Here is a 15749-nt window from a genome sequence, read left to right on the forward strand (position 1 = left end):
ACACACAACATGCAGAGGAGCAAAACTAAGACAGATCAAAACATAAACTACTTATATCACACTCCTTCCGCATTTGCTTCACATTTTTATGGCGTTCATTCTGTACATGGACTGTGCTTCAGGGCAACAAGCAGGATAATGAAAACAAAAGAGAAAATACGCTGCTTGTCCTGCATTCGCCTGGCGCAGTTTTGATCTATAAGTGGACCATGCTCTTTAGAATTTGAAGCCATGCCTTCTCCCATCTTTCACGTCCGTTCATTTAACTCAGCTTGCTCTTCACTGCTCTCTTCTGCTTCCGTTCCCTGGCCTGGGTTCCTCTCTCTTGGCCTCTACTACCCCTGATGCCCCTGATGCCATCTCCTTGGCGGCAGGTCTCCTCGGCGTCCTACCTGCGGCTCAGCCAGCAGGCGTCCTACAGTTTGCTCTCTCCCAGTCCGGCCCCGGGATTCCCTCTCCTGGCCTTTGCTACTCCTGACGCAGCACCTTGGTGTCAAGGATGTCGGAAAGGACGAACCGTGGAATGGCAGGAATGGCCTGTTCCCGGGTCTCTGGTGTAACGCAACTGGGCACCAGCCATGTGAGCTAAAGGAGACCTCCCCCAGCCCATGCAGCTGATGACCCTGCTACGCGCAGTTAGGGTTCGGGAAATGCCGTATAGGAACATATGCCCTCAGGCCATGGACCAGAGTGACCTGGTGCTAGGTAGGTCTCAGGACATCCAAACGCCAATGCTAAGCAAGGAGCAGAGCAGAGGCAGGAAGTAAATAGGCTAACAAGACACACCAGAAAGACATGAATAATCACAGGGAACTAGGGACAGGACAGAAGTAGAGCACCCTCTAGGTGTACTGGACATGACACTTGGCCCTGGGTCTGCCTGCTGTCTTACCCAGGCTCAGTCACCAAGCATCCCAGCTTCTCATTCCTGCCTTCTGCTTTAATATAAATACTGTATCTCCGTGTTCCTTCTGACCTATTTCTGCACTGGTGGTTTTGGGGTTCAATTGTTTCTTTTGGGGCTTAAGCAGCCCTGGGTCATGCTCTTGGCCCTTGATGTCATCTCTTCAGCCCCTTGTCTGTCCAGTGTCCTATCTCTGGCTCAGTCAGCAAGCGCCCCACAGCTTTTATTGTCTGTCTTTTCTTTCTATCGTAACGTCTGCATTTCCATCCAGTACATCTACACTCCTTCTGACTCTGTTTGTACATTCATGTTTTTGGGGTTCACTCATTTCCCTTTTGGGGGTCAAGCCTCCTCATCCTACGGCCAGGAGGCTACCTCTTTATTTAGCGGGTTAAGCCAAAATTCTCTGTACTTAAATACTTAAATATTTGCAAAGCTATCTGATTCTTGGATGTTGGTATACTTTGTGAACACCCCTTAAGCATCTGCCAACAACTGGAGAAACAGAACACTACAGATCATGGGTTGAAACCAATCCTTTTGTTCGATTTTGGTTCTACAATTCACAGGTAATTTAGTTTGCAGATGATTTATAGGAATGGTGTAATTCTTCAGCTTTGGCTGTTATTGGAATGGCACGGAATGATTTTTTATTTAAATGCGTAATTAAATCAATGCAGAAGGTTTTAATGCTGGAGTGCACTGATAATTGAGCAGAACACAGATGGAAATGTAAAGGCTGAAAGGACTCATTAGTTTCATGTAACACAAAATCAAAAGCGGACATTCATTAAGTTTTATTGAATGCTAAAGCCATGGCGGAATCAGACTGCTTTGGACTGCTGTGCAATTTGTTAACATATTTATTTTCAATATTTGATGTACATTGAATAAAGAGAATCTTTGTCAAACGTTTACGATGTAGCTAAGCATTGTGCCCCCGAGTTGCAGTTTTAACAAGAAGCTTTAAAATGATCCATCTGGGAAATATTTCCCAGAAGGGGCAGCTGAATGGCAGGGGTTAATTATTTCTAGTGATGTTTGTCCGCTCACTTGCCCAGTACTGGACCTACTACAACGGTGCCCGAGTTACTCAGTAACTGTAGGCAGAACACATGGTGAGCAATTAGGGAGAGATTTCCATCTGCCATCCTGCTTTGGCTCATTGGGAACTTCTGCCAAATGTGGTCTGGAGCTGAAGGTTGGGGCTGGCAGGAGACCCCCAGAGCCATGGGATGGAATGAGCACAGCACCAGCACATGTGGAGCCATTTTCAGCCCCCTCTCTATTTCTGCGTTCCGTGTTACTGGAAAAGCACCCAGAGCTGCCACAAGCAGGGTGGGCCAGAGCCCGACCTGGTAGACAGGGGGTGCAGGAGGAGCCTCCACCTGGAAGGCAGCACCCCCTTTTTTGCGGGGTGCTTGTAAACACACAGCAGCAGAGCCATGTGGCTCCTCAGGCTCATTTGGTTGCTAGTGGAGAAGGGATGTGATACTCTCCTCCAGCCTTCTCTTGAAGGAAGCCAGAGTAACAGTTTCAACAGCATGGCTGAGTGGCTTGTTCCAGACTCCCACAAGCATGTTGTGCGAAAAAGGGCCTCCTGTGCTCGGTTTTTAATGCACTTTCCCATTTGCCTTGTGCGCTCGGATTCACATTTCAGTGCCAGTTGTGGATAACCTCAGTGGCTTGACTTTGTGCTCTTCGGTATTTTAAACAGCTTTTTCTTCTCGGTACAAAACTAAAAACATACAGTTCTCTTTACTTGTTACCTGTCGGTCTGGGTCGTTCATTTAAACGTATCTCGTCATTCTTGTCGGGATTGGTTCCAAAGCAGCTGTGAATTTTTTGAGACTTGGTTGGCAAAAACTGCGATATTCTAAATAAGGTCATACTAGGGCATCGCACACTTTTAATATACCATGCTTTGAACACAAAGACAACTTACAGACACCAATTAAATGTGGAAAAAATCCAAATGAACACACAAACTCCACACAGCAAGGACTCCCGCCTGATCGAGCGCAGGACCTCACAGCTGTGAAACTGTAGCGCTAGCCGCCAAGTCCGCCTACTAATGGCCATCGCTTGTGTTTGTGAAGATTTAAATCACAAAAGATGCAAGAAAAAGCTTCACCAGATTTCACAAGAACATTTTTGTATGTCTATGATCTCTAAAGATTTATTGTTTCTGGTAGTGTATAATATTAGAATTTTCTTCAAAATACGGGGGAAAAAAAGATGCTGACTGCTTTTAACGCAAAAAAACAAGCATGCCGAGAAATGTCAAGATGTGTGTATTATGTGATCTAAAGCGCGTGTCAGTTTCATTTTTTATTAATATTATTTCTAAAGACAGAAATATGATGAATTTCAAATATCCTAAGCAAAACAACGATAATTGATTTGGTTATTAAGACACCAATCGGAAGCCCTTCATAAACCAAGCACGGCAAAAATACGCATAAAAAACTTTGAGAACTGAAAAGAAAAGTGGAAGTCATCCTCTTCTGATGCATGTAAAGTGGTGTCTATTACAGGTCGCAGTGCTGTATCTGCTAGTACAGACAACGTCATTTTGCAGCTGCTGACGTTTGGGCTATTAATCATTCACCGGCAAAGGGACAACAATTAATACTCGAGTATCTAACCGAGAGGAGCTATCCTTGGTGCTGAAGCACACCCAGCAGGGCAGGAAGGGAAGGCGAGCAGGCACACCATGCAGACTCTGAACAGCCTCAGCCCGATCCGTTCAGAGCAGGAGAGCCAGAGCTTCGTCTTGACATGCTGAGCGGCGCGCTTTGAGCAGAGGCACCGCTCGGGCACTCCTCATTTCGCTTCTGGCGAACGGGACTCCACCGAAAATGCTACCCAACAACTCCTCCAGGCACCTGAGCATAGAGGACGGCTATTATTTAATGAATTCCTCTGGCAACGAGACGCACAGCGAGTCTCACGGCAGCGCGATTCTGATCTCCTTCATCTATTCCGTGGTTTGTCTGGTCGGGCTCTGTGGAAACTCTATGGTTATTTATGTGATCCTGAGATATGCCAAGATGAAGACGGCTACTAACATCTACATTCTTAACTTGGCGATCGCAGACGAGTTACTCATGCTGAGTGTGCCCTTTTTGGTGACTTCCTCCCTGCTTCATCACTGGCCCTTCGGCTCGCTGCTCTGCCGACTTGTTCTCAGTGTAGATGCCATCAACATGTTTACTAGCATTTACTGCCTTACTGTCCTCAGCATTGACCGCTACATTGCGGTGGTGCACCCGATCAAAGCTGCCAGATACCGGAGACCCACTATAGCCAAGATGGTCAACTTAGGCGTTTGGATATTCTCTATAATGGTGATTTTACCCATCATTATATTTTCAACAACAGCACCCAATTCTGACGGTTCTGTAGCTTGTAACATGCAGATGCCACAGCCCCAGCGTCAGTGGATGGCGGTATTTGTGATCTATACGTTTCTAATGGGATTTCTTTTCCCTGTCATTGCGATCTGCATGTGCTACATTCTCATCATAGTGAAAATGAGAGTGGTAGCTCTAAAGGCGGGCTGGCAGCAGCGCAAAAAGTCCGAAAGAAAGATCACCCTCATGGTCATGATGGTGGTGACGGTGTTCGTCATCTGCTGGATGCCCTTTTACATTGTCCAGCTGGTGAACGTTTTCGTCCAGCAGCACAACGCGACGATCAGCCAGCTCTCCGTGATACTGGGTTACGCCAACAGCTGTGCTAACCCCATTCTCTACGGATTCCTCTCGGACAATTTCAAAAGATCATTCCAAAGAATTTTGTGCCTTCGCTGGATGGACAATGCCGCGGAAGAGCCGATTGATTACTATGCCACGGCTCTGAAAAGCCGAGCGTACAGTGTTGATGACTTCCAGCCGGATAACATGGAGTCAGACAGCACCTACAGAAATGGGACTTGCACGTCGAGGACCACGACACTATAATGAGCAGGTCTCAACATTATGAATAGTTGGTTGTTAGTGGGTGGGTCAGGTTGGGGAGGATATAGGACTGTTATAATGTCATGAACAAATCTGTCAATTTGACCACTATGTGTTTTTCTATTGCAGTTTCTTTTCCGTATATGATGTTGCTTTGGTGTCATTAAATTTTACATGAATCGTGTGGATATGTCACTAACTTTTAAAAGACACAAAACATCTTTTTTCTCGTTGTTGTTCCCAGAGGAGACCAGAGCTCTTGTTAAAGTTGTGTTGGTCTGTTACAGTCTTGTACAATTTCTAGAGATCAATAAATTGCACCTGTATCCCAGGCGTTGAAAGCTGTTGTGAATGTGAGCAGTGTTTACATTTCAGGTGAAAGAGGGATACAGCATGAAATTTCAGGGAAAAAAATAAAAATGTTTCTATACGGTTTATAAAAACATGTGCAGACGCTGGATGTTTGATTCCAGGACTGTATAATATTAGACAGAATTCCTGAAATACTTATAAGCCGCATAATAAACTTGTTTGCTAACCTCCCTCCCAAGAGCTCAAAACGTTTATCAGACGCTATGTAGATTTAAACTCTCCTCACATCGTTTTGCTTTGCACTAGAACATTTTTTACATTTAAATACTTCCATTTCAAGAGGAAAATGTTATAGTCAAATAGCCTGTTGTGAATGTAAATATGAGGTTCCCAAAACCTACAGCTTTTATCCAAGAGCTTTTCTCGTCAGGCGCTGATCACAATCAAGCAGAGCTATAAGCCATGATATCTATTCCCAAATCTGCAGAAAGCCCTTGACGAAAGTATAGGAACCCTTATTTTAAAATGAGCTCATTCATTAGAACATTTTACTGCCATTTGCCTTGAGGAATATGTATTAATTTTAGAGAAGGTATCATCGACGAGTACAGTTGAACATTAGGACATATATTAGACTTGTTAAATTATAGAATTGCCCCGTTTTAGATACAGGATCAACATTTATTCTATCCGTCTGTTTTCATGGACTAGTTACTCCTTTAACCTTTAAAAGGCTGGGATTTTAAAATCCTTTTCTGACTATTGCTAAAGTCTTCTCTAACAGTGTATTGAGGCAGCCCATTTCCTTCCTTGGAAACAGTATTTGCTCGACCAAAAGGGCAATTTCCGTTTCTTTATCTCTGGCTAACACAGCCTGAACATTTTTTTCATAATGGCAACATTTCGTCACGGCCCTTTATCTAGTTTCTAGTTTATAAGGAAATGATTAGTTCTTTGCGTTGACGGGTAAACTTTATTTTGGAACCTGTTAATAAAATCACACGTGTGCGTCTTTTTTCCCCATCTAAACATTTGTGCTTCAAAGTGCCGCCTTAGACTTTCGCTTTTAAAGAAATTATGAATTCCAGATTTATTTCTTTACAGTGAAATATGTTTTGTAGGCTTACATATATATATTTAATCTACCATTAAAGGTAATAAGTTAATCTTTTTTAAAGACTCCAATATCGCGCCACGTTATGTTTGTAGAAGACAAAAACATAACGTGTAAACCAGTCATCAGACAGGTACTTTGTATGACAAATGCAGAATAAACTAAAGCAATGTTAAAGAGGGCGTTTTCCTGCAGTTACGTGCGAGTACCTTTTTCTGCTATGACACAGAAGTTATCTGGACTTTGGATATAGAGAATTCTGAAAGGATTTTGTACGGTTAAGGTATGAACTGAAACAGCTGTGCGGTGTCTCATAAGTGAAAGTTTGTGGGTTTAAATACCAGCTGGGACATTGCTGTTGTGTCCTTAAAAAACACTTTAAGACAACTGCTGAAGTAGAGGCTCTGCTGCCTAAATGGATACACTCCGGTTTGTCTTTATAAATTCGAATTTGTTCGCGGTTGGCTTATTTCGTTCACTTTTAATTATATCCACAATACGGAAGGACGTGTGGACAACAAGCCGGCGGCCAAGACTCTTTGCGTCGGAGCCAGTGACGTTTGGTCAGAATTCACACACACCTACCCGCTCATGGGAGAATTTACTGCTAAACGGAGCTTCCCAGTCCAGGACTTCAGCTGGAAATTCAAATGACGCTTTCGCGAGTCTCACGAATTGAAGGCCGTGCAGTGACCGGCTCTGGTTCATATTTGACTTATACCCGATACGTTTTGAAAAAGGGCTCTATTCACGTCTCTGGCGCCGTGAAATCCCGATTGTTCGAGCAGTTTTAGAGTCTCTCTTTCACGTCTTAAATCGACGTTTAAACTAAAAGTCAAAAGCGTATTATTAAGGGATATTTAAAGTTTTTGCAGATACTGTATATACTATGTCCATCAACTGTGATCTATAACAATACCTGTTAGAGTAAAATATATATATTGTATAGACAAGCTATTTGTTGCAAAATCTTTCATGACTTTCAGAGTACTGGTAACAGATTTTGTCCTGGGCGATAAAGCTTTGAATATCCTGTGACGAGTGTTGAACAGAAGATTGATAGTTCATGAGTGAAGGTGGCATTCGCTGATGACTGCAAAATCGATTACGGACACAGTAAGTTAATTTAGCATATAAGATGTGTTTTTTTCCAGTCCTCTCTTGGGACGTTTACTGCATTCCTTGCGAGCAACTGCTAGAGGAAATGATGAATCCCTCACTGAGATGAGATAAAATCAGGAGACTCAGATGATTTCAACAGTAAAAAGCCAGTAGAAATTACTTTCAGAATTGATTTGCAAGTTAGCAAACTGAGAATCAAGAGACAGCTCACAGACACTGGTAGGATAGGGAAAAAACCCACTACAAAATTTTAAATTGCAAAAAAATATAAATCAATTTTTTAAAAAACGTGTTTTATACAGATTGCGATGTTACATAGCAAATATTCCTGCTCAGCATTTACACGATAGGTTACGTTGATTTTTCAACTTGTCATATACAATATTGCATCGTATTTTCTATAAATTGTATTTTTCTGGAACAGTAAAAACAGAGATTAAATATGAAGACAGAATTAAAAAAGTATGTATGAAGAAAAAATGTAAAGGGGAAACCTGTTAATACACTTGCCATATCATAAACTGATTTTAACATCTTAGAAAAAATAGAGATGTCAAAAATAAGCATATCTCTATTCTCATTTAATGAAATGATTTAGAAACAAAGCAAAAGGACTTTGATAGTGATAGTTACATTGTGATCAATTATGATAGTGATGGAAACATTACGATAAACTATGATAGTATTAGAAACATTGTGATAGTTTATTATAGAGATTCGTGATGCGTAGTACATAGCAGAATATCACCAAGGAATGTTCCCAAGTCACAGTTGGACTCTTAGTCTAAGATTTCATGTTATTGTGAATTGTCCATTATGTAACATTACGTATCGGTCAGCATAAATGTCTTTCTCTTTTTCTTGTTCTGACAAGTCCACACAGTTTGGGTCAAGGTCCAAGGAACCAGCTGATTCTTTCCCTTTGTTACCTGTTATTTTCTTGGAGTTCTTCCTAAAGCAATACGTGAGAATCCCTGAAACTATACAGTATCGCCCACAGCAGCCAGGACCACAGCAGCCACCAAGACTGGCTCGAGCACCTTGGGCCCGAGTTTCTGTTGAGTGCTGTGGGCGTCACGCCGAAGGTAGGAGACGGGTCTCTCTCGCCCAGAGCCCGACGCGAGGAGGGTACGTGTGTAGAAATCGCTGCTGGGATCTGTTTGTTTGCCATGTCCTTGAGCGTAGTAGCCTTCTCCGCAATGCCAGGCGTCGTGGTGTCTGCTGGCTTGGATTTGCAGGATTTCCGATCTTCTCCAAGGTACCCAGCTTTTTCATCACACTCACAGAAAAAGCTTCCTTCCGTGTTAATACATTTAAACGGACAGGGGGTCCCTGTGCATTCATCAATATCAAAGCAATTCCCCTGATCATCAGATCTGAAACCATCTGGGCACTGGCAAAGCTTTGTCAGGTCTGGTGCATCTTCATTTGCCAATTGCCATTGGTGATTGTGACACAATAGATTGATTTTCCTTTCAGATGAACAAGTGACTTCAGCCACAGTACTCTGTGGAAAAAAGGTCATTGGCACATTTGATTTCTTCACAGTCCTGTATTTTATATCCTTTATTTGTGGGATCTGAGGCGCACTACACATGCTAGGGGGACTGAGTTTGCAAATAAAGCCGTATTCCTTTGAACACTGTGCCTCCTCCCAGCCCCAGTTTAATAAATGACCCTCACTAAAGTCAACTGCAAACACTCCACAGCGTGTGGTCATGCATGTGTGTTCTGGTTCTTTCCTCCATTTACTTACTTCTGACCTGTCTTCATGCCCTGCGGTCCAGCTGAATCCACGGAGATTTAAGTGTTCCTGTGTGCAGCTCAGTTTGTTTCTCTTCAGACCTATCCAGAAAACAAAGTTTCCATTCAAATGTGAAGAAGAGCTGGAGAAGAGTTTAAGGACGTATTCATTGTCTTCCTCGGTGGCCAAATCTGTCAGAAAGCTGCTGTTCCCACAGGAATGGGATGAGGTTTCAAAGCTGGCCTTGCTAGTGTGCAGAACATAGCAAACATCCCGTTTACAAATAATGCTGACTTCTGGACTTGTGCAGAAAACAGCCTTAAGGAAGCACAGCAGATATATCCAGAGATCATTTTCCATCTCTCCTTGAGACTCTTGTTCACTCTGGTTATTAATGTTGTGGCAGTTACAGTCACATCCAAAAGAGCAAAAAAACAAAAATCCATAATCTATCTTGGTCACTCAGAAAGCCCCTCCCTCAAAACCACAGAAGGAAGTCTGCTCGTGTTTGTTAAGGCTCAGATGTTCCTGGTGAGGTCAGGAAGGATGCAAAGACACTGAACATACAAAGGTTTGAGTAACAAATAAAAGAAAAATGTGAGCACTAATGAGATAAGGGGAAATGGGCATAGTTTTTTTAAAATAAAAATTAAATTGATTAAAATAGAGGAAAATAAATAAGCTGGAAAGACCGCAGGGGGTGGAGGGGGGAAGGTAAAAGGTGTTTAACCCATTGTATTATTCTTGCTATTGTCCTAATGTTCTTTATTATAACCAAAATAAAAATTAGCTATAAAAGTAAATAAGTTCCTTAAATGGGCAATTTAGAATAAGGATCGCTTACGTTTAGGTTTACCAAAACAAGCACTAGAATTGTACAGGCAATAATAAATACAACAAAAAAAGCTCATTCTTCAAACATAATACATCTTTAAAGTCAATATGCTTATATTAATCCTATCCAGCAAAATAAAAGTGTGATACTTTAAATTAATAGTGCCTGTTTAATCTCCTAGGATTTGTGGGTAAAGAAAGTCAAATCATTTCTCGTTGCTAAACGTTTTGATGAGGTGTGTGAATTTTTAAGTATATGTAAACACAGTAGAAATGTGTTCTTTAAAAACAATTTCAGATGGTGCAATATGAGCAGAGTTAAGCTTAGTGCACAAGAAAACTTGCTTACTGTATGTTCATTTGGCATTAAGCAAGAACACAGACAAAAATGTCACAAGTACAGTAGCTCCTACACAACTGAAAACAGTCCAGTGTAGGTAACTTACCGACTTAATTTAAAGGTTTCCATCATTTTGTTCATTAAACCCATCCTGAAGGTGAGAAAATAAATACAAGCACACATCTGAAGATCTGGAATTGAGAAAATGTCATTCTCCCTGCTGCTTTGATATCGGCACTCTATTGCAGGAAAGGGACAGATGTTTCCTGGGGAAGTTCAGGAGAATTCCAGGAAGAGCCAGTATATAGCCTGTACTTTCCAGGATCCGTGTCTTTCAGAGTTCTTTATGTGATAAGAAGTACCCCCCGGAACTGGTCTCGTTGGGTTGAGACGACCGGGATGTGAAAAAATGAGCACAACGGCAGAGGCAGGAAGACTCAGGCAAGGTCAAACAAAACAGCCTAATCAAAATGATCGCAACATGTATCATAAAATATAAAGTATTCTGTTAGAAATGTGATTTCCCATGATATTTTTTCTGGTAAAGTTTCTTACAGAAGAAAAAAAAACAGTTAATCTTTTCTTGAGCTGATGAGGGGCTTTTTTCTAGACATCCAACCACTGCAGTGTTATTCTTTTCCTAATTTACACCTGATTCACAGTGTTATAATAGCACTGCAGACACTCAAGGAGGTGTCAAGAGTGTTAAAGTACTGGGGATGCAATGTGTATAATAACTACAACTTTGACAAATGAAAGTCTTTTCAGAATTCACAGCCACACAGCCAGACATACAGTACAGGCAGAAGAAGGCAGAAGAAAACGTTTCCAGACGTAATGAAAGGGTACTAGTTAGTCATCACATTATGTGGATTCTGTACACACTCTAGTGTGTACAGTATATAATGCATGGGTATCATACAGCAGCGAAGTGGACAAAAGCTGATATCGTCTAGGGAAAAGATGAACTTGGTAACTGTGGGCAGAACCAAAGGAATGACAGAGCACGTACAGTATCACTGCTGGGTGACTGTTTCCCATATATCAGAAGAGGAACTTGTGTATGACAGGAGTCTCAGGTTTTTTTTTTTTGACAATGTCAGGAATGACTGTAGATCCCCAGTCAAGAGGCAATGCTCTGAATTGGAGAGGAAAGGTGAAGACAGCAGCAGCACTGGGTGGAGTGACACTGTCACGGAATCCTCCCAGCTGTCTTTGTTGGGATGAAACAAAGTGCAGGAACCATTCCACCAGCACCAAATTGTGTATTTCTCACAGATGGGGCATGCAGTGTTTAAACCCTAACCTCTGAACACCAATGGCCAGAGACAGTTTCCTTGGATACAGCACTCCATTACCATTCCACATCCCTCAAGAAATAAAAATAATATGATAGAAATAATATCTAGTCTGAGTGTTACCTCTTTGTGCTCCGCAACTGTTTTTGAACATTTCTCATGATGAGATAATCAGCATTGTTTGACACAGTTACTACTGATCTCTGTGCCCTGAAATGTCTAACCCACCCATATCCTCGCATGGAAGCATTTCCTTTTCAGGATGTTTTTGAAATGTGTTGAAGTAAAGAATGAACTGATAAGGACACAGGCATTAGTCACTGTTATCAGCAATAATGTGCCTCCTATCATTAGGTACAGTACATGTACAGAATAATAGTGTTGTATGTAATATAATATTCAATATAACTCTATAATTAGTAAACAAATATACGAAATATGTAAAAATAAGACACTTTATATAATGAGAGGCATGAAAATGTAAAAAAAGTTGTTTTCAATTGTGTTTGCAATAATTCCCTAAGGGTGTTTTTAGCGGCAGAATGTTTGATTGTTTTTCAGTCCCTGGAAGGACCCAAATTCTTTGTGGTGATCACCAATGAACTCAGGGAAACTGCTGTGTGGGAACAAGTGGCCACAAGCACTGCAAATGCTCTGTCATGAGCAGTGAGGAGGAGCAGCAGTTGCTGCACTAGAGTGATGCGATGCCAAGAATTCTCATCAGCAGTTGAGGCTCAGTGTGAATTATTTATAGCCAGTGGTTATGTCTGCAAGGTGCCACTCTTAATTATTAGGTTTTTATGGACGTGACTGAAAAAATCAGGAATTGGCAACCTTTCAGCATGCACAGCTTTTGATTTTACCATACAATTTCAAGGCAGCACAGTTTTGGGTAAGATTTTAAAACATGGATTTGCAATATGAATACCAAATGGGTTTCGAGTTCACATGTTTAAAAACGAGGACGTCTTTCTGTTCTGGCTCAGAAAGAATAAGGAAGCCTCTATTCAAATAGAAGGCACTGGCAGTACTGCAAGTCATACCTTAAAGGTAGCTTGTTCTCAACATGGGAGTTGTAGCTTCCGGTCCTGAAACAAGTGGAATATCAAACAGAATTTCTAAGGTGCTTTTAACTCACAGGGCTTTCAGCTGCTGTACCTGCTGTGAAGTTGATGTGCGTTTCCAGTTTTCACTTCAGTGGAAACTTTTCTATATGGGAGAAACAGTAATGACAAGTGCAATAGTGGAAACAGACTGAGGTTCATTTAAATTAAATTGCAATTAAATTACAGAGTATTCAGTTAAAAGGTTCCCAAAGTAACATTGGTAAAATTACCAGTAATCATTTTTATTGTTGTAATATACATGTATGTATATATGTTTTGCAATCACATGCATACTGCATATACAGTATAACGAAAGGTAATAAGTAGTAGAAAGGTTTGCACAGGGTTAGAATTTAAGAAGCATAGCCCTTTATACTGGTTCAGTGTTAAAATAGAAGCAAAAACAGCTCCCTATACTCTATGATACGTAGTGTATATATAGGAAAACTTAGTCAATCATTTTGTAAGCCGAATTAGTGCATCACAACAGCAGCTGACAGTTCAGATATCTTTGTTGTAATAATGTTCTGATTTAACACACCCAGCATGCAGAGACAAAAATCCTTGAGGCTACTCATTTTCCTGTTTTCTAACATCAGATCATAGCAAGAATGGAAAACTCTATATTGTTGCATTAGTTATTAGAAATAACTGGCAACTCTAATTTCAGTTTCAGTAATCTCACGCTCCATGAATATTCTTCTATGCTGTGTGTGAAATGTCGAGCGCAGACTCGTTTCCACATTACACATCCCAGTTTAACCATGATTTAGTAGTCTTCCCTCTATAGGGGTGGCTCCTATCCTCAGCCCTGTGCTCCCTAGCAGCTCTCTGCACATATAACCACAAATATACAGTCACATCTGGTATATTAACAAGCAGATGATAATCCCCTGTTGCAAAATAACACCCAACATTTCAGCTGGGCCACACTCTGCAGGTGTGAGGAGGATGAAAGAGATGGGGGGAGAAAATGAGAAAAACAACAGGTGCTAAGGGGCAAAACTTCATGTTCGGAGTGGAATTAATCTCAACTTGATTCTTCTGAGCCCTGCGTGCTGATGCAGCTCCCCACTCAAACCATATATAATGAAACTTATTGAACTGGAACTTCCATCTAAATAAGAGGTCTGGCAATCAAGTCGCTATTCCAGGAGAGGACTCTGGTTCAGCTGTTCATTTAAGCCTGAATATATGCCACTTAAAAAACACAAATGTTTCCCCTGAAGACGATTGGTGATTTTGACTCTTTTTCCAGATAACAGGGGCTAAGCATTTTTCCATAGATTACTTGCCAGGGACATCTTTCTGTCTCCTGTGATTTTGTGGTTATGCAATACAGTGTAGCTAGACGCTAGGAGCTAGAAGAGTCTAGCACAAATAATAGAAATGAAGTGTTTGAAAATATCCTGCAGCTAATACTAAAGCCTGAAACATCATGTGTTGTTCATTTAACTGTCTAATAATGACATTGCTCCATGCCAAAAACACCCTTTGAACACACTTAAAATCCACACACATTTTGCAGGTAAAACTATTTCAAACTTAAACAATTTCATCCTGACAGACATTCAGTGAAATATAGCTCTGCTGTTTTAATTGAATAAAACACAAAGCAGTAATTAACACAGCATTGTTGAGAGTGTTGTGAAATTCATACTGAAAATGCAGTTTATGCAACACATATCATATCTTTGCATTCTACATTTTGCAGATTAAACCTTACGTTTAACTAAATTATGTCAAAGATTAAAACTTCCTGCAGTAAAAAGTGTTCTCAAGGTGCTTTCCTAATCCTAAAAATCAGCAATACTGTACATCTCTGAAGTGCACAGAAGTGGTAGTGAGTAAACACACTTGAATTCAGTTTCTCTCAGTTTCAGTAAAACATATTTGAGCTACAGTGCAGTTTCACCTGATTTACAATTGGAAACTGATATATTTTCATTTGAACCATGGGTCAGACGTGAAGTATGAAAAGGGTTAGTAATCAATTATGTTTTGAGTACAACTTCAAATCAATGATCCTTGTGTGCTAATACTCATCTCTTCATGCAAGACATTAATGTGTGATTAACTGGGATTGGACACCAAGCATGGGCTGAGTGTGCTGTGAAAGGGGTTGAAAGTTACCTGTATTCCACAGTGATGAATTTAAAATAACCCCATGACTTCCATGCCCTTGAAAACACATTTTCTGACTTCTCCTGCAAAACACGTTAATTTTTAATCAAATTCTGAATTTTAAAATCTATGCAATGGGGGTCTTCTTATTCCTCTGTGTATTCTAAAGCACACAGCATGTTCCTTTGTGAACAAAACATTCAAATCCGATCCGACAGGCACATGTCTGGTTTGTTATCTGGACACTCATTTTGATAGCAGCACCTTGAACTGACATCTTACTTCGAGGTTGTTTCCGAAATAGTGCAGTGCTTATTCCATAGTGAATGGCGGGGTACTTTTATTTCAAACTCATACTATTTTTAAGAAGGGTATTGTAATAATAGCACCAGGAACTGACGACTTCAGTCTGTCTGGTGAAGTTTCACGGGAGCTCTGCCTGACTCATCACAATGATTCACTTTTAAAAAATGCTGAGAAAAATGCATGCTGTTTGTTCCGTTTGCCATTTTGTCCTTCTCATATTACCATGAACAGGCATCTCCATTATTCTTCAGTCCGTTACAGTGGCTATGGCATTAGAGAAAAAGAAAGACACATCTGTAATGCAACAGAAATCTATTCATTCAGTGCAAATTATGTACCATTCGATTGGTTCAGACAGTGAGGTCGTCAAAGAACAAATTAATTAAATACTTCAAGGTGGGGAAAGTGGAATAATTGTCTGCTGAATAAAATTTCCCATGTTTTAATAGGGGCAGGGGTGAACTAGAATATAAATAATGAGCTTCTTTTGATTTCCATGTTGATGCTTTCTGTTCTTTCAATTAACTGTGGCAGATATAGATTGCACAGCTCCAGAATCGGCTGAAGGGAGGTGCAGAGAGTA

General features: G+C 40.9%; 2 protein-coding genes across 2 annotated transcripts; one reads left to right on the forward strand and one right to left on the reverse strand.

Moving 5' to 3' along the window:
- The first annotated feature begins 3367 nt into the window (after positions 1 to 3367).
- sstr1a (somatostatin receptor 1a) lies at positions 3368 to 5210 on the forward strand. Its single transcript, XM_088647599.1, has one exon. It carries the CDS (start codon positions 3766 to 3768, stop codon positions 4867 to 4869), a length of 1104 nt encoding a protein of 367 aa, XP_088503725.1. The 5' UTR covers positions 3368 to 3765; the 3' UTR covers positions 4870 to 5210.
- A 2452-nt stretch (positions 5211 to 7662) lies between these two features.
- Positions 7663 to 9603, reverse strand: clec14a (C-type lectin domain containing 14A). Its single transcript, XM_088647600.1, has 2 exons — positions 9171 to 9603; positions 7663 to 8921 (listed from the first exon to the last, which is right to left on the reverse strand). The coding sequence occupies exons 1-2, from the start codon at positions 9516 to 9518 to the stop codon at positions 8367 to 8369; spliced, it is 903 nt and encodes a 300-aa protein (XP_088503726.1). The 5' UTR covers positions 9519 to 9603; the 3' UTR covers positions 7663 to 8366.
- Positions 9604 to 15749: the final 6146 nt, after the last annotated feature.

Source organism: Lepisosteus platostomus, chromosome 10 (assembly GCF_059453375.1).
Source record: "Lepisosteus platostomus isolate fLepPlt1 chromosome 10, fLepPlt1.hap1, whole genome shotgun sequence".
Taxonomy (NCBI): Eukaryota; Metazoa; Chordata; class Actinopteri; order Semionotiformes; family Lepisosteidae; genus Lepisosteus; species Lepisosteus platostomus.